The 18,336-nt window shown below is 63.7% G+C and overlaps 1 protein-coding gene across 4 annotated transcripts; it reads right to left on the bottom strand.

Moving 5' to 3' along the window:
* Positions 1-482: 482 nt before the first annotated feature.
* On the bottom strand, positions 483-15,815 carry LOC120874191 (toll interacting protein). 4 transcript variants are annotated; one of them, XM_040255407.1, is made up of 6 exons: positions 14,988-15,128; positions 7,213-7,362; positions 5,330-5,512; positions 4,571-4,723; positions 3,920-4,010; positions 483-2,400 (listed from the first exon to the last, which is right to left on the bottom strand). In XM_040255407.1, exons 1-6 carry the CDS (start codon positions 15,018-15,020, stop codon positions 2,189-2,191), a joined length of 822 nt encoding a protein of 273 aa, XP_040111341.1. In that variant the 5' UTR covers positions 15,021-15,128; the 3' UTR covers positions 483-2,188. The 4 variants fall into 4 exon arrangements, with proteins under 4 accessions (XP_040111341.1, XP_040111340.1, XP_040111339.1 ...); XM_040255406.1 differs by lacking the exon at positions 14,988-15,128 and adding an exon at positions 15,745-15,815 and having other exon boundaries at positions 4,571-5,512; XM_040255405.1 differs by having other exon boundaries at positions 4,571-5,512; positions 14,988-15,120.
* Between the last annotated feature and the right edge of the window lie 2,521 nt (positions 15,816-18,336).

Below are 18,336 nucleotides of genomic sequence, written 5' to 3'. Positions count from 1 at the left end.
TTTTCAAGGCACCTGAGCAGTGTTATTTGCCACAGACCAGAGCTCGCGCGTGAAGCGTTTTTAACACAGACCGGAGCTCACGCGTGTGAATTGTTTTTATCACAGACTGGAGCTCCCGCGTGTGAACTGTTTTCACTCATCGCAGACCGGAGCTCCCGCGTGTGAAGTGTCTTCACTCTCCAGAGACTGGAGCTCCCGTGTGTGAACTGTCTCCGTGCTCCGCAGGTCGGAGCTCACCTTGGAACCAAGGGTGCTAACACCCTCTGTAGGCTTGCTCCCTGCAGGCTCCGTGCTCACATGCCAGGCTCCGTGCACACACTCTGAGCTCCATGCTCACACTCCAGGCTCCCAGGCAGAGTCCAGCCTCTGCCCTGTGCCTTCACTCACTAGTCTGCTGGTGACCGTTTCATCAACTGGCTTATTACAAGCCAGATTAAAGCGGAACAAAAACAGTAAGCTCTCCTTGAAGAACTGGATTTCTCTGTTTTTACATAGACCATTTATTAAGTTAGAAGGCTGAAAGGTACAAACATCTTACAATCAAAGAGGAATCTGGACCCTGGACCCCAACAGAATGATCTGAAACGCAAAGCTCCAAGGACCATTTCTGCAAACACCCGGCAGGGCTCCTGAAACGGGAGTGGGGTGGGGAGCCTGCTGTGCACGCCTCTCCTCTCCAACACCAAGCAACAACCCTCGAGGCGCCCTAGTCCTGGGCCCGGCAGCCATGGGCACCGTGCTGAGTGCCCCCCGAGGGGCGGCCTGGACACGAGCACGGACGTGAGCAGAGCAGCAGGGACAGCAGGGCCGCCGGACGTCTCGAGGCCCCACAGATGTGCCCTCCTCTGACCCAGTGCAGCAGCAGGCGTCCGCGACAAAGGACCCCGAGCTGGCAGGTCTCACCCGCCCTGAAGCCAACACTCCTGTCCTCGGAGGCCCAGGCAGGGGGAGGCGGTGGTGGGGAGGCAGCGTGGGGCCGCCCGGGCTGGGGTCGTCCATCAAAGTTGCGCTGTGTGGTCACCGTGCTGCAGCCAGAGTGCAGCTGCGCAGCTGTTGGTCTCACGCATCTACCGAGCGCCTGCGGCAAAGGCACCGGTGGTCTGAACCCCCCTCGCAGGGCTCCCTGCCGCCGGGCTGCCACAAGGGGGGTCTGGTTGGCTTGACCGCTGGCCAGCTTCATGCTAAGCCTACGTGGGGGGCAGGACTGGGGTCTGAGTCCTCGCCGCCTCAGGGTGGGGTCTGTCTCCATGTCCAGAGGCCAAGCAAGGCCTCCAGACAGAGTGGCGACCGTGGCTGACCGCACTGTGTTCTCGTTTCCACGGGGCGCCACCCAGCCCGGCCCCATCCTCGGTGTCCACGGCCGGAGGCGGCAGAGTGCCGCCCACGCCGCGGGTTGCCTCTTGCCTCTCGGGAAGACCACTCAGTGCCGGCAGTCACCATGTTGACCCAGCCTGGGGCCCAGCTTCCTACACAAGGTTGGCAGTGAGCTGAAAGTTCCTAGAGACCTTTGACAGACGAGGACAAGGACTGGGTCTGCTCCCAACACCCACCTCACCGAGCTCTGCAGTCAGAGCACGTCTGGGGGCGGCGACCCCTCGGGACATGGCACGGAGGATGAGGCAGCAGGAAGGACTACGGGGACCGCGGGCTCAGGACGTGGCTGCCGACGCCAGGCTGGGCCCAGCGCTCCGCGCACTGGCTGGGCCCTGAGGCAAGGTCTGCCTGGCCCCAGCGAGGCGCCCAGGAAGACCGCCACGGGGAGGAGCGGAGCGTCTCGTCCTGAAGCCCTAACATGACCCACAGCAGCTGTGGGTGGGCTCTCTGTGCCTCACATTCGTGTGTCTACCCAGGCAGGTGGCATCACGAGAGACCACCTGTCAACCCAGAAGGGGCCCAGCACCGAGGCCCTGCAGGGGAGGACAGCCGGCAGGAAGTGGGCGTGTCCACAGGACTGCGCCACCTCCACCCTCCGACAGGAAGCGGGAGGAGAGCCACCCCACCCGCCCCGACCACGTGGAGAACGGCTCCAAGAACCAAAACCACATGCATCCCAACGAGGGCGAGGACGGCAACACGGACATCCGAGGAAGGGGCTACGCGGGGCGTGTTCACGGGGATCGGCTGGGGACAGTGCTTGGGGCAGCTGGGCGGGCGGGCGGGCGGGCGGGCGGCGAGACGGCGGGCGTGTCTAGGACTCCTCGCCCATCTGGAGCAGGGAGTTGATGGCTGCGTCCCTGCTGCCCCGCTGGGCCTCCAGCACGGAGCGGATCACCTCCCGGTCCATGTTGGGGAACATGTCCTGGATGGCCCTCAGATCCTCCTCGCTGCAGCGGGGCGGGGCGCTCACGGCTGGGGGCAGCGCCACGGGCACCACGCCGGGGCTGCATACGGCGGGCATCCCTGCAAGCAGAGGCGAGCTCAGCGGGCAGCCCCTCTGCCGCGGGGCCCAGGTCTCACCTGAGATCTCCCCCACCCCCGACATGACCCCAGAGATCTCGGCCCCGGACATTACCTCTCAGATAGGCCAGACGCTCAGCAGAAATGGGGGTGAGCAGACCTCAGCCATTTACACCACGGGGGTCAACCCCTCCCACCACGGCCACCCCCAGCCGCCACCCCGCCAACCCCAAGCACCGAGACTCCCCCACTGCCCCCTCTGCCGGCACTCCAGGACAGGCCTTCCCAGCTGGGCACCCAGTCCCAGTCAGACCCCGACAAGGAAGGAGACCCCACCAGGCCCAGCATCCTGGGGACGGCAGACCCCTCCCCTCCCCGCTCCACATGGGCAACACGTGGGGCTCCGGTGTCAGCTCGCCACACCAGCCGCACCCCCTCACTCCCGTGTGGACGCTGAGAAGCTCAAGGCATCTCAGCTGCTGAAGATTCAGACCTGGAGCCACCAGAACCCAAGTCAAAGCTCCAACTGTCTCGTGAGGAAAACAGACCAGGCAAAGGAAAGACGGTGCTGCTGAGGTCCCGCAGCTTCAGAGACAGTCCTGGCCAGACAGCGCTCTGAAGGGCGGAGGAGGCTGCAAAACTATCTGTCTTTAGAAACTCAAAAGCACAGTCCCCCAACCAGGCCCACCAGCTCACATGGTTTCCTTTCCTGTCTGAGCTCAGAAGACCTTAAAGGCAGCTCAAAACCTTCCAAACCAAAGCAGCAGAATAGCCGACAAGCGCTGAGGCACAGGGCCCCGGCCGCAGGCCTGCGACCCACACGGCTGCCTGCGGGGCCCGAGGCAGCCATGGGGCCCAGCCCCTCCCTCCGGCTCCAGCCCTCACTCTTCCCCGCGCTCTGCTCAAGAGCTCAGAGGTTTCTCAGGGACACGGCCACCACCGTGCACACAGCATCCTCACATCCTCACCTGTCTCCCAGGCTCTGAGCCTCCCACTCTTGCGTCCCACCCCGTCCTACAGACGTTCATAGGCAGGGGGACTGAGTTACTTCCAATCAGAGCCAGGGAGGGAACTGACCACAGGCTGATGTGAAGGCACAGAAATCCAAGAGAAAAGCCACACCCTACTTGACTCTGCTGCACGACGTGAACCGCCGGCTCACAAAGGTGAATACCACGCGAGGTCGAGAGCCGCGCACAGTGAATGAATGCGACGGACGCAGGAAGGCTCGGGCGTGCAGTCCGTCCATCCACCCGAAAGGACGTGACCTTGTGCTCCGGTGACTCAGAAACCGCACTTCCCCATCTCAGTACATTTAACCCAACTTCTTTGCACTGACAGAGGAAAAAAAACAATCCTATCCCCTACGCGTGCAGAAGCCGACAGAGGACAGCAGACCCCGTCTGGAGAGGCTCTCCAGGCACCGCCTGCAGACCAGGCCCAGCTTCTAGCTTGACACCCCACGCACCTCCCTCCTGCTGACGCCACCCCAGGAGACGCGCCACGTGGAGGGCAGACGCACCTGCGATGGGCACGTAGCCCACACCCTGCTGGTACACGGTGGGCATCAGGACCACAGGTTGAGGTGGCATCATCACAGCAGCCGGCAGCGACTGAAACACACCAAAGATGACCCCGGGGTCACAGCAGAACACGCCCCCCAGCCTCACCGAAAGCTGGGAGGGGGCAGCACCAGGCCTGGGGCCCCACGGTCGAGGCAGGGACGCGCCCTGTCCCCATCATCAGACGCCCGTCCACACCGCCTCCCTACGGGCTCCTCTGCGGGCAGAGGACGACGACTCAGGTGGAAGGCGTCTGTCGTCAGACCTGCGGGACCATGACTGAGAGATCATCAACAGAGGACGCTGCTCAAAACTGTAAGCAGAAGTGTAAGTTCCAGGCTCAAACCCCTGCCATCCCAGGACAGCCTCTCTCTCTGGCTGCAGTTAGGTAAACACAGCAGCAGCGTCCCATCCACGTGGGAGCGTCTGCTGAGCAGGCAGGATGTACCCAACAGAAATGTGCTGATGTGGGAACCTGCAGTAACTGGTCCAGCGCCAGGAAGCGGTGAGCAGGTACCAGCTTGGCAGCCCCGAGGCTGGGGGTCAGCCGGCCCAGGCCCCCCGCTCCGTCCCCCGCGCGGGGAGCACCGGGGCAGCAGCGGCGGCCTCACCGTGTACGACAGCACCAGGTTGATCATGCCCTCCTTGTCGTCGCCCTGCCGCCCGCTCAGGCTGTACCACTCGTCCACGACCTTGCCCTGCTTCAGCGCCTCAGGGATCGTCACGTGCGTCCAGGCGATGCGGTCATCCATGGAGAAGGCCCGCTGGGGGAGATGGGAGAAGGCCTGTGACCCCAGGGCCCTCCCCATGCAGGGTGTGCACAGCATGGAGCACCCACCTCGCTCCCCTCCTGCGGGTCCACACGGAGGGAGGGGGCTCCAGTGAGCCACCACCATCGCCTGCACCAACCCGCGGGGCCAGACCCCCCGCAGACACGCGCTCCCCTGAACCACGCCTCCCCTCCCCCCCAATCCCTGAGGACCGCAGCCTCTCCCAGCCCTGCCGCCCACCCCACTCTGAGCCAGCCTCAGAAGGGCTGGGGCACGTGGAGGGCCAGGCTGAGAAGGGCCTGGGGCTCCTGACACCCCGGGGACACTCAGGAAGCTCCTGCCATCCCCCACAAAGAGGCCAGTGCCCACCCTGCCAGGGCCTGACCGTGCCAGCCCTGAGCCACGTGCGGACAGCAGTGCCTGGCCTGCCCGGTCAGGCGATGCCCGCTCTCCGGACATGGTGGTGACGTGTCTGAGTGTAGGTTCCAGAGACTCTGGGGGCACAGAGCGCCTGTCACACCACAGCACCCCGCCTGCACACACGCCCGACGTTCTGGAGCAGCCGGGACCCTGAGCCGCAGTGGCCCGCGTGGTGCCCACCTCATCGAAGATCTCCAGGTAGAAGGAATCCACGCCCGGGGGCACAGTGCACTGGATGACCTTGTTCCAGCGCGGGTTCTTGGCGCCGTTGTGGGCCGTGGGCGTCTCGTACACGGCATAGCCCAGGCGCAGGCGGCAGTAGGGGTCCATGCGGGTCATGCCGTAGTTCTTCGCCAGCTTGGCCTGAAACAAAGCCGCCATGTGAGACGGGGCCTCAGCCGTGAGCCTGGGGGGCCGCCCCCGCCGCCCACAGCTTCCAGGGCACTCTGGGTGCTGACTCGCTGGACATGGCCAACACTGTGCTGTCGGCCCTCCACAGGCTCAAAGTGCAAGAGGACGGCGCTGGACCAGGAAAGAACAGCCCAGAAACTTCCACGAGCAAAACCTGAGTCTGCCACACCAGCAACTGTGTTTACAGCCTCATGCCCAGCGGGGCTCACGCGGCGTGTTCGGCGTGTTCGGTGTCACAAGTAACCCAGGGACGGCTCTGAGCACGTGGGATTTGTGCAGGCCACGTGCAAACCTGCACTGTTTCAGGTAGTGGCCTTGAGCGTCCTCAGACTGCGCTGTCTGTGGGGTCCCAGAGCCTGTTCCAAGGACAACCGTGCTCCGGGGCCCAGGAACAAGGAGGTGGTCTGGGCTGGGCCCAGCGTCTCAGGACACACCCACTGCTGGGCAGGGCTGGGTCCCCCCCCGACTCCTGGGGAGGAGGGTGGAGAGGGCAGGCCGTCCGGGGACAGAGTCTGAACTCCGGAGAAGCAGGGGTCGGGGGCCCCCTGAGAAGCGAGGCCTGGCCAAGGCCTTCTCTGCGTCCTCAGACAGCGACCGTGCCGGCCCCCTGACCGGGCAGGACTCTCTCAGCGGTGACTGACCCTGCCCAGTGCCTGGGGGGCCGGGAATCTGCTCCGAGGGGCCTGACCCCCTGGAGCCCACGCCTCATGGTGACCAGGGCTGGCACCCTGGTTCCTGCTGAGCAATGGACAGACTCCAGGAAGCACCCTGGGGCCTGAGGGCAGGCCCATGACAGCCAGAGGAAAGGGAACTTTCCACGGTGCTGGAGAAATGCTCTTATTACAGGGGTGGACACACGTGTCAAGAGGTCACGGAAACAGAACACGTTAATTCAAACCAGTGCGTCCTGACACGTATGTCACACTCAACAGGCCGATTCTTTTTAAAAGCCCCTAGAGCCTGCTGCCTGTGAGACGCCATCTCTTCCCGACGAAGGCTCTGCGGAAGCCCCGCTCACTGGGAGCCTCCTTGCACCCCTCTCAGGCCAACACCCCCTGAGCTCTGGCACGCCTGCCCGCGACCATGCCCCGAGCCGCCCCTCCACTCAGGACGGCTGGCCCGCCTCCAGACACGCGCCTCATGTCACCGCGGGACGTCCCCCTGAAGTCGTCTCTCAGCCTCAGGCACATCCTTTCAAGCGCCCTCAACTGAACGTGTCCAACACTGAAGTGTGGCTCTCCTCCACACCTGCTCCTCCTGCAGTCTCCTCATTCTGGCCACTGGCCACTGCCCACCACCCCCGGAGCCGGTGACAGGCCGTGGGGTCACACACCCTCCTCCCACCCCCACTTGAGGGCTCTCGAACTGGGCTGGACCCCCCCCGGGAGGCCAAATGCGGGGCCTTCCAGCCTTGCCCACGATCTTCCTGACACAGAGCCCTAGGGAGCCCTGGACCCAGCTCGGGACGAGCTGTCTGCTTCCCACTTACCTGCTCCACGCTGCCCCCCATACCCCACCCTTGCCCCTACCCCAGGGGTGGGGACTCCAGTTCCAAGCTACGCTCTCCACAGTAGCCTCAGGGCCGCTCACTACTGCCCCCAACCCTCGGCGCCCGCACTCCCAGCCCCATGGGCTCTGAGGGCCTCACCTACCTGCACCACAGTGACGCTGAGGCGGCCCACGGGGCCCAGGGCCCCTCCGTACTGCAGCTGCTGCGCGGCCTGTGCGTCCAGCTGGATCTGCTGCTGTTGCTGCGTGGGCGTGATGCGTAGGAAGTCCTGGGGCAGCTCCCCGATGTACACCTGCGGGACCACGGCATCAGCGCGGGGCCACCCGCCCTGGCCCGGCCCCCTGCCTGCACCACACGGGTCCGGGGCTCCAGCCTGCAGGCCCCCGAGGGCCTGTGCTCCCGGGGGCAGGGCGCCCAGCACATGGGGCTCCGTGGAGGCCCGAGCACGTCCCTGCCTGAAAGCAGATCTCGCGTCCTCGCCGGGGCTGCAAGCCGCTCTCAGGCCTCAGATGCACTTGTCTGCGTGTTGGCGGTCCCAGCCGCAGACCAGGACCATGGCAAGCATGGCCTCTCCACCACAAGCTGTTCACTGGGTGAGCCTGAGGCCCGGATGCCCAGAGACTCGGAACAGCCTCTGTGCAGATGCCTTGGGAGAACAGCTCTCACACAGAAGCGCCTTGGAGACTAAGAAGCCGGCAGACTGACCAGCAGAGGCCGCGGGACCCGGCTCTGGCAGTCTGACGGCGACCACTCCAAGGAGACCACAGGAGACCAAGCTCGGGCCAGCTGGGCTCCGCCGGGGCGGTGAGCACGGAGAGACGCCCCCCAGGGCAGGTGGCCCGCCCCCCGAGTGCTCAGGAACCTAGACCGCCCGCCTCTGCTCTCTGCCGGGCGGTGGGGGTGCAGGGCCGGGGGGCACAGTGCAGCCAGAGCCCAGGACCCACGACAGAGGCCTGGCTGCAGGGGGGAACCAGGGCCACAGCCCCCCTCGGTGCCCAGAGCGCCCCGAAGGACGCGGCGGCTTCAGGAAACTGGGAGAGAAGACCCTGCGTGTCACGGTGAGCTCTGGCAATCGCATTTATGGACAGTGGCTGCCAGGGACCACCAGACGCTGCCAGACGCCAAGGCTCCTGCGAGGCTGACCAGACGGCACGGGGTGGGCGTCCAGACGGCACCCGCCTGCCTGGGAGCGCGCCTGCCAGCTCTAGGGTGCCCCCACCCTTGCGTGCTGGCGCTCACCCCAGAACCAGCACCCGTACAACGAAGAGAGGCCCCGAGACTCTGATGCCAACAGCGGGACAGACAGGAACTGTGGGGGCAGAGGGGCCCTTCTGACAGGCACTCTCGCCACTGTCCCCGGTGGCCTGTTCCCTGGGGACGCCGGGCTCCGCTCCGCATCCTCCACCTCCGCTGCCTCGAGGCCCAGGCGCTCCGGAGCCCGCATTGTCAGGAAAGGCTCAGCACCTTCCTTCGCTCCCCAAGGCGCTGTGGGGTGCGTCTCCTGGGCGGTGGCGCAGCAGAGAGGGCCCCAGCACGGGCCCTGGGAGGCAGGCCACTTGTGACATCCTGTGGCCGCAACCCCTCAGGAAGGGCTGAGGCACCAGGGACACACCAGTCCCCAGTTCCACGGCGCCAACACCAGACCCCGTGTGCCCACAACACACCCGCCCAGAGCCCTCAGGCCACTTGCTGCCGTGTGCCCACAGCCCCGCCCTGGCCTGCCCGGCGCTTCAGCCCTGACTCCCCGTGAGCACGCCCCGGGGTCGGGGCTCAGGTGACGGTCAGGAGCGGCGGCTCCGTTCCTCCACAGTCTGTGTGCCCTGCCGTGAGCCAGCTCCCAGGGCTGTGCGCCCCCTTCACCGTCCTCAATGCTGGTTCTGGGTCAGCACAGCCCACACGGGAGCCACTGGACAGCGGGCCAGGCTCAGGCCTGGGTGGGGGGCGGGGGGTTGTCACAGCTGAGAGCTGGTGCAGCAGCATGGAACCCAGAGACTCCCGGTCCAGGCAGCTGCCCGCCTGCAGGCGCCACGGGCGGCGGAGGCCTGAGTCAGCAACGGGCCAGGGCAGGCCCTGAGGGCTCCCTGCCCGGGGGTGGCTGATAACGGCCCCACCAGCCAGACAGCAGCCTCAGTGGCCCATGGGGAGGAGCAAGCCACACACACCCCACCCCCGGGAGGTCACAGGACGTGCCCGCTGAGGCTGCGACTCCCACCATCACCACTCGGGTCACTGCAGCCACGGGGTGAGTCTCCGTGCCGCTCACCCTCCCTGCCCACCCCACCGTCCTTCTGCCTCAAGGGAAGAGAAGGAAAAACCTGGAAGCCACCAAAGGGAAGGTGGGTACCACCAGCACCTCCGAACCCGGCCGAGGAGGGGGCGGCTCCCAAAGGGCTCCAGGGGGCCCCCAGCCCCGTCCTTCCCGGAGGCCAGCGCTCCTCCCCGTCCTACCCTGCTGCTGCTGCTGCTGCTAAGTCGCTTCAGTCGTGTCCGACTCTGTGCGACCCCACAGACGGCAGCCCATCAGGCTCCCCCGTCCCTGGGGTTCTCCAGGCAAGAACACTGGAGTGGGTTGCCATTTCCTTCTCCAATGCATGACAGTGAAAAGTAAAAGTGACGTTGCTCAGTCCTGTCTGCCTCTCAGCGACCCCATGGACCGCAGCCTACCAGGCTCCTCTGTCCACGGGATTTTCCAGGCAAGTACTGGCGGGGGGTGCCATCCTATCCTGCAGGCCACCCCAACTTCCTCAACGGCCCAGACTCGGACAAGCCACTGAAGCCCGAGCGTCTGGCTGTCCCGGCCCTGCGGACAGTCCACACAAGCCCCAGACAGGGGGCCAAGAGGAAGCACTGAGTGAGCGAGCACAAGGACGCCCGAGGGTAAGCGCCAGAGACGACACCGCCGGCCACACGAGCACCAGGCCACGCGGCTGACGGACAGCGAGCGGAGCTCCGGCGCCTCTCACGCCGCTCAGGACGCGGCGCAGCTGACACGGGGCACCCCGCCCACACCGCATACGCCGGCCGCCGCAGGCCAGGGGCAGCAGGGCCAGGGCAGACGGGCACCGCACTGCAGGTCGCAGCCGCACCGCACGCACGCGCCTTCCCAGCCACACGCGGGCAGTCGCAGCGCCCGCGGGGCTCAGGTCACAACAGAAGACAGGCAACCACACAGGCCCCACTGCTGTCTGAGGGGAGACGGCGTGGCCGGCTCAGGCGGCCTTGGGAGAAAACGCCGCCTCCGCAGCAACCTGAAGGCAGGACGGGGCGGCGCACAGGGTCTAGGGAGGAGCAGGGCACAGGCCTGGCCAGGAGCCCGGGAGGCAGCTCTAGGGACGGTGGGGAGGTGGCCAAAGCCGGGCAAGCAGGGAGGGCAGGAACACGGAGGGCCGACAGGTGCCAGGAGCACCGGGCTCTGACTCGGAGACGAGGAGGGGGGCGGAGGGGAACAGGTGAGGGGCTGCTCACACAACGGGCTCTGCCTGGGGCCTGGCCCCAGGGGTGGCAGCGGGGGCCCGCTGGGCAGGAGAGGCAGGTGTGGAGGTGCCCAGGCTGAGAAGGAACCGGCTCTGGGTCTGCTCAGAAGGCAGAGCCGCACAAGAGCCTGTGGGTGTGCACGAGTTTCCGGTGGGAGCCGTAAAGGGGCTGGGGCTGCCGCCTGAGGAGACGGGAACATCAGCGAGGGTCCCAGGGAAAGAAGGCAATGCCCATGAAGACAGAGACCCCCAGCAGGGAGGGACGTCGCACCTGTGTCCACAGCTGCAGCCATTTTCAGAGGCCCCAGAACAAACCCCAGACAAGTCGCCACCCGAGTCCCCCTCCCCACCTACTCACTCCCACGCCCCACAGAATGCAGGCGGGCTCTGCCCCCGGGGCCTTCCCACTGTGACAGGCAGCGGCCCCTCCCGTGCCCCACTGCCTGCCCAGCCGGGGTAGCCCCGTCGGCGGGGCCGGGGCGGAGGACGCGCAGATGCGGGCACCGGAGCAGAGGGGGGCTGCTGCCAAGGCCACACGGGCCCCTTCCCATCCGGAGAGAAGGGGACCAGGAGCTCAGAACCCCAGATTCCACACGGACCTCTCAGGAATCGGGGAAAGCAGGACAAATAGTCCATCTGAATAAACACCAGCTCATCAAACCACACCCCTCCTGGAAGGAAAGCAGAGGTCACCGAGGCCGCCTGCTGCCCAGGAGGGCCGCTACAGAGACGGACCTGAGAGCCCCCAGGGCCGCACGGTGACGTCCCCAGAGGACTGCCAACAAGAGAGAAGGACGACGTGTTTCAAACCAGCAGAGAAGGAAAATGGAATGTACCTGGGTTAACGACTCCAACAGAAGGCAAGGAGAGAAAGAAGAAAAGCAGGCAGACAGAAGCACCAAACAAGTGCTGGGAACAGACGGCGCGTGTGGCTGTGCACGCAGAGCTCAGACATTCCCGTCAAAGGCGAAGACCGGGCGGCCGAGCGCGCGCTGCTGACGGCAGGCCCGCCCGACACACGCGCGAGTCCAAGAACGGGAGTCCACCCGGCAGACGCTCCCTGAAAGCAAGCTGGCGTCCCTCATCGCGGCAAGCCAAACAAGAAAGGCCTGTACACAGCCCCAGGGTCACCACACGCAACAAGGTCTGACTCACAGGAAGACGGGGCCTTCTCAGCCCGGAAGCGCTAACTCAGCTGCAGAGAATCCAGAGCAGAGCTCATGGGGCCTGGGGAATCAGGACACGGGCCAGCTGGGCAGAGAAGCCACCCCTCGCCCAGGACTTGGGCCAGAGGGATGGATTCACCTGGCAAGAGCGGGCCATTTGAGCAAGAAGGGAGCTCGGGCCAGACTCCAACTGAGAAAGAGAGAAAGCCACGCACCAGCCCAAAGAGAAGAATCGCTCCTTCCTTTGAATACTGCAAAGGCAGAGCAAGACCTGAGCCTGCGTCTTGCCTTCCATACAGACTGTACTTAAGGACAACTCACTCACCTATACCAACAGGCCCCCCAAAACCAAGCAATAAAACTCAAACATAACTCTCTGCCACCCCTGGTGGGTCACAGGTTCAGCAACAGTCGTCAGCTCGTGCAAGGCTGACGAGGACCTGGCTGTCACAGGCCGCCTGGCGTCGCCCGACAGCTCGCCCTCAGGCCTCACGAGGGAAACGACAGAAAGGGGCTGCGCTGACCAGCCCCCATCTCCCAAACCTGGGCAAGTGGCCCTCACTGCTCCCGTCAGCCTAGAGTCTGTGGGCACACAGCAAGGCTCAGCCTCTGACCAAGCCTGACCGCTGCCCGCCGAGCTGGCCAGCAGCACGGGGGGCTGCAGCGACACGTGCCACAAACCTCCTCCGAGCCCCACACAGTTGCTCCCGTGGGTGCCCATTCGTGCTTTTCATCCTCTGTGGACCAGAAAGAAGCACAGGGTGGAGAAGGTAGTCAGGAGGGGAATGCCAGCACCACTGCAAGTGGGCAGACAGCACAGGGCGGGCAACCCTCAGTGGCCACTCAGGGAAAACTATTCTGAAGACACAAATACCACATCTTCTGGAATTTAAGTCAATCCCCAGCTCCTCAGGCTCCCTATTCAGGGACAGAGGGAATCTCCCCAAGTGGGCGGGCCCACTTCTGCCTTTATGTACCCGGGGACCCTGCCCTTCCGTCCTTCACCAGGCGCCGGAGGAGACAGTCAGACTTCCGAGTCAGCCCGGGTCCCCTGGTCAGTGACCCTGGGCTGAGGCTGAGTGCTGCCTGTCCTCTGTGAGCTGGACTGGGACCCCCGGCAGAGGCTGGCCCTTGGGCGTGCCACCCGGCCGGGACCCAGCGCAGGGAGCCCCCGCTGGAGGCCCTGGCTGCTCTCGCCGTTCTGCTGCACACCGCACCATCCGCGGGCCTCCACTGCACCAGGCACGCACAGGACAGCCCCCGCCAAGTCCATGCATCCTGGCAAGGGAAGAGGTCTCCACCAGATTCTAGTAACCGCAAAAGGAAGGGCTCCCCAACACCGATAACTGGAGAGGAAGCCTCTACAAGTGCAGTTCACCCACGGTGGGTAGGCTGGTGGGGAGATGTGGAACGAGAGGGTAGGTACCAGGCAAAAGCTCTAGAAAACACAGAAAGCACACTCTAGTGACCCCCCGCCCCCCAGCACAGGCACCCCCCTCACGACCTCCCGGCCTCGAAGCAGCGGCTCTCCCCACCCTCTCCAGCTCTGCTTTCCACGCTCCCCTTCTCTTAAGTCTCGGTCAGACGTGCTTCCTCCACACCCCTACTCACCCCACGCCCTGGCCCAGGAAGGCCACTGCTCACCACGATTCCAGGTCAGACCTTCAGGCCCAGGCCTGGCTCCTCTGTGAGCCTGACGGCGGCATCAGTGAGCTGTGCTACCCAAGACACCGAGAGCCCCTGCACCGAGGCCAGCGCGCCTGAGGGCCGGAGCCCCCAGCTGCTCTGGCCCAGACCGAACCTCAGGGCATGAGCTCGGCCCCTGAGGAGCACCCCTCACACCCCTGCCAGTCCACACGTGGGGCCCAAGACCCCGACAAGAGAACGTGCCAGTCGTCCGGGTCACTGGGACCTCAACAGCACAGGCCTCACATCCAGACACCCTCTGCCGCCTGGGCCCTGTCACAGCCCTACCTCAGCGCAGGGCCAACATCCCTCTGGACGAGAGGAGGTCCGCCTTCACCACGCGCTCCCCTCGCCTGGGTCCCAGCAGGCCTGTGTATGTCTGCCTGTGGGTCTCGCCTGACGAAGGCCCAGAGCTCCCAGCAGGTCTGACCCGGGACAGAACCCACACCCGCCCCTGCCCCAGGGGAATGATCAATCTGTGCCCCGAGCTTCTTAGATGAGCCACCGTGTAGAACGGAGGAAGTGCCAACGCTCAGCCTGCTCGAAGCCACTGTGTGCAGTGAAGATGGAGACGTGAAGTCAGGGGCCAGAATCCACCCTACGGACTCCGGGACCTTTTCACACCCACGGCTGTCACGAAGTCCTGTTACGTCCCATTCAAATGCTCAGAAAGAGCACCTGTGCCCAAAGGGCTTCCAACAAGACCTGCTTTCCTCAAACTCAGAAAGACGCCGTGTGGATAGATTCGTCTCCGGCTGGCAGAGACACAGACAAGATCTGTGCACCCTGACGGGCGGGTGAAGAGCCGGGGCTGCGGGGACTTCCCTGGTGAAGCCACATCAAACCATCAACCAGAACCTTGTCCCAGCTGAAGGCTCTGACTGTGATTAAAACAAACAAACCTCACTGCTCATGGTCAGACACCCCAACCCAGTCTGAACGGGGGCTAGAGACGACTCCCCAGGAGCCGGAGCCTTGATCTTGGACGAGGACACAGTAGCCCCGCGGGAGACAGGACTCCAGGGCCGGGGGCTGAAGAGGACTCCCAGCTCAGGAGCCCTCATGTGTTACCAAAGAAACCGAGGGACACAGCTGGGCCTGGACCCTCCATCCAAGCGCTGTCCGGGTGCTCCTCTACAGACGCACACTCTAGGCACAGGGTGTTGCCTCCTTGCGGGGACCCAGCGGGTGCTGACCCTGCCCGACCCCGGGGCCCGCCGTGGGGGCGGGGGCCCCTCCACCCGGGGAAGCAGCGGGCGCCGACCCTCCCCCATCCCGGGGAAGCAACGGGCGCCGACACCCCCCCATCCCGGGGAAGCAACGGGCGCCGACCCTCCTCCTCCCGGGAACCCAGCGGGCGCCGACCCTCCCCCGCCCCGGGGACCCAGCGGGCGCCGACCCTCCCCCATCCTGGGGAAGCAACGGGCGCCGACCCTCCCCCGCCCCGGGGACCCAGCGGGCGGGAGGCCTCCTCCTCCCGGGGACCCGCACGGTGCGCGGCCTCTCCCTCCCGGGGACTCCCTTCCGCTCGCACGGAGCCCGGCGTCGGCCTGTGCCCGAAGGCCGCGGAGCCCGCCCCCGCCGGAGCCTACCGGCCCGCGCTGCGTGCTGACGGTGGTCGCCATGGTCCGGCCGGCCCCGCGCCCAGCCCACCGACAGCTGCCAGAGACGCGACCGCCGGCGCTCCCGCGAGGCCGCAGCCGCCCCAGTCAGCTGACGGCGGCCCCGCCCCCGCCCGGCCCCGACGCAGGCGCAGTGCGCGCCGCCGCTTCCGGCTTCTCGCGCAGGCGCGCGCGCTCCCGCCGGGCGCCTGCGCAGTGGCACCGCCCGCGCCGCGGCCCCGTGAGATGGCTCCCGGGCCGGCGGTGTGCGCGTGCGCGCTGGGGCGCGGCGGGCGGGTGCGGGTTGTGACGGGAGCCCCGCCCCGCGAGTGGCCGGCGTGACCCGGTGTGGCCGCGGCCTTCCGAGTGATCCGGCGGTGAGGCCGCGCGACTCCCCTGACGCCCGCCGGCCCCCTCGGCGCTGTGCCCGACGCTGCTGGCCGGGCGGTCTCTGGAGTCTCCACGCAGCTCTGCGCTTCTCCGTCCGAGGCGGCTCCGCCGGGCCTGGTGTGCTGCTCTCGACACAGGCGGTTCCCAGGCGGCGGCCCGAGACAGCCGCTGGCCCCTCCAGTCAGCCGCGCGCATTCCCCCCGCCGGTGGCCACCCTCTCGCACGCGAGCTGGAGCGCCGCTTCCCCCTCGCGCCACAGCCTCAGCCGCCCGCCGGTCGCCTCCCCCGGATGGGAAGTATTAAGAAGCTTCCAGAGGGCACCCAACCCACAGCGAGACCCCGCGTCCTTAAACCTTACCCGGAATCACCTACAAAAGCCCCCATCCTGCCTGGGGCCCCCCTGTGCGTCCCCAGGGTGTGCGGTCTTACTGGTCTGCAGACCAGTGAGAACGCCAGCTCGTCGAGGTGCAGGCGTCCCCGGTGGCCTGCCTGGAGGGCACTGTCACACCCGGGGCTCGGACCGTCCTTTCCCTGCTGTGTGCCTCCCAGAACCTTCAGAAGTAGCCAGCCCACTGCGCGGCCTTGGCAGTCCCGCATTTGCCCAAGCGACTGGCTACCCGCTCGCACGGCGTCCCATGCCGCCGCTGGTGATCGTTTTAGGAACTGGGATGTCCCTGGATGACACGGGCTCCTGGCACTCGATTTCCCTGGGCAAGGATTTTACCCACACACTCATCAGATAGACGTGCACCTCAAGGCCAGCATCCCATTCAGAGCCTGTTTCCCCGGGTCACTTCTGGTGGCAGTTATAGTATCAGTCAGGGTCCCGGCAAGAAACAGCCGGTGTTCTCACGAAGAACACTGCAGAGATTTCAGCACATGTCCTGTTTACCAAGAAAGGGCAGAGCGAAGTGAAAAAGCAAAGCATGAGAGACTTTTAGTCTCAGGGAGCTGCCACTACTCCTGGCCTGGAAGAGAGGGAGGGAGCAGAGGTCAGGAAAAGAGGCTTCCTCAGCAGACGGTGAAGTCACTGCCAACCACAGGGCTGTGGGAGGGGCCTGGGGACACGGACCCCTGACCTCTGTCCTTCCATCTCTGATCTGTACAGTGTCTGCCATCAAGCTAACTGGGAGACCCGTTCTGTACACAAAGACACAGAGAGGTAGAGAAAGGTGGAGAGGATCTGGGGAGGCCAGCCAGAAACTAATCTACACGTGTGTCTAAATATCCTCAATAGTGGGTGGGAAGGAGAAAGTGGGAGGAATGGAGAGAGTAGCTTGGAAAAATATACACTAACATACGCAAAATAGACAGCCAGTGGGAATTTGATGTATGACTCAAGTTGCGGAACTCCAACTGGGGAACTGTGACCACCTAGAGGGGTGGGAGATGGGAGGGAGGCTCAAGGAGGGAAAACAATATTGCAATTATCCTTCAATTAAAAATAAATATTCTCAATAACCAGGGGACACAGTTTTGTAAAACATCATTGAAAAGAGCAACAACAGAACAGATGAGACAAAACTACAACTTTTATGAGTGTTAAGGACAAATAATAAAATTTTATTAAAACACATTAAGACCTGGATAAGTTGGGAAGCTATATACCATATCCATAGATAGAAAGGCTTAATGTCAGAAATATGTCAATTGTCTCCCAAATTGCCCTACAAAAGTAATTGTCTTTAAAATCCCTACAGGTTTTTTTTTTTTTTTAAAGACTATTTAGCAAGCTGATTCTAGAATCTGTATAGAACAAAGGCTGGATGTTAGCCAAGACATTCCAGGAGAAGGAAGAGGAGAAGCCGGAGACAGGAGGAGACTGTTCCAGAAGATGTCAAATGTATTCTAAAACTATAGTAATTGAGCCTATGACATAGATATGGGGATAGACAAGTTCACCAATGGAACGAAATACAAAAGCTTGGTTTATGAGGGTGTTGGCCCTGCTGAGTAAGTAGCATCTCGTAGTACATGTGCTAAGACAGTTGGCTGTACTTGGGGAAAAAGCTTGACATTCGACCCCTACCTTGCGCTGAACAAAAAAGCAATTTCTAATGGAACTGATGCAGTGAATATTGGATGAATTCACTATCTATGCCATGTTTGTAAAGAATAAAATCAGAAAAGGCTGCCACTTTGCCTCTGATAGATGTGGGAAGGTTTGAACAGGAGTTGAGGTATCGGGCGAGAACACATGGGATGAAAGGAGAGACACTCGGTAAGACAAACACGAAGAGAAGGTGTTCATGAGACCAGCACCAGCTGGCCCCCAGGGCCCTGACCACATATCCTTGAGAAAGGCAGAGGGAGCTGATGGGCAGAAAAAGTGAGAGGTGGGCCAGAAAAGGGGGTTTCAACCCTAGAGTGGGCATGAGAACCCAAGCTGGGTATTATTAATAGTAAGTTGTCCTCATGGAGCTTGACAGAGTGAAGTTGTGGGCTGTAGAGCTGGGCAGAGAAGACATCTCTGGCAGGAGAACTGAAGAGGGGGCAGAGCGGGAGGGCAGGGTCCCGCCAAGTGTATTTCTGTAGAAAGTGTTGACTGTGAAGGGAGTTCGAAACACCAGCTGCTCCACCTAACTGCCTACATTTGCTCAGAGACCCAACACTTAACATCCAGGGCCGAGACCCTGAATGTCACCCGAATGATGACATCAGCCTGTGGAATCCTCGCTGTGCCCAGTCCATCCACGTCGTCATGGCAGGTAAGCCGTCCTTGGCCTTCTGTGTCCAGGTTTCGCCTCATAGTGGCCCCCACGGGCCCCAGGATTCACGGAGCGTCCCGATGTACCAAGAGCCCCCCATGGTGTTTTGTGTGTCTTTGGTGGATTCTTGATAAGACTGAAGATAAATGACAGCTTTGCGTGCCTTCGAGGCGCCAGGCATTGATCTAAGTGCTCAGCATCGTTTATCTATTCCGTCTACAGTACGGTCCCGTGGGGCACAC

Source organism: Oryx dammah, unplaced genomic scaffold (assembly GCF_014754425.2).
Source record: "Oryx dammah isolate SB20612 unplaced genomic scaffold, SCBI_Odam_1.1 HiC_scaffold_15, whole genome shotgun sequence".
NCBI lineage: Eukaryota > Metazoa > Chordata > Mammalia > Artiodactyla > Bovidae > Oryx > Oryx dammah.
The sequence above is the reverse complement of the archived record's forward strand: the minus strand, read 5'-3'. Positions and strand labels throughout refer to the sequence as shown.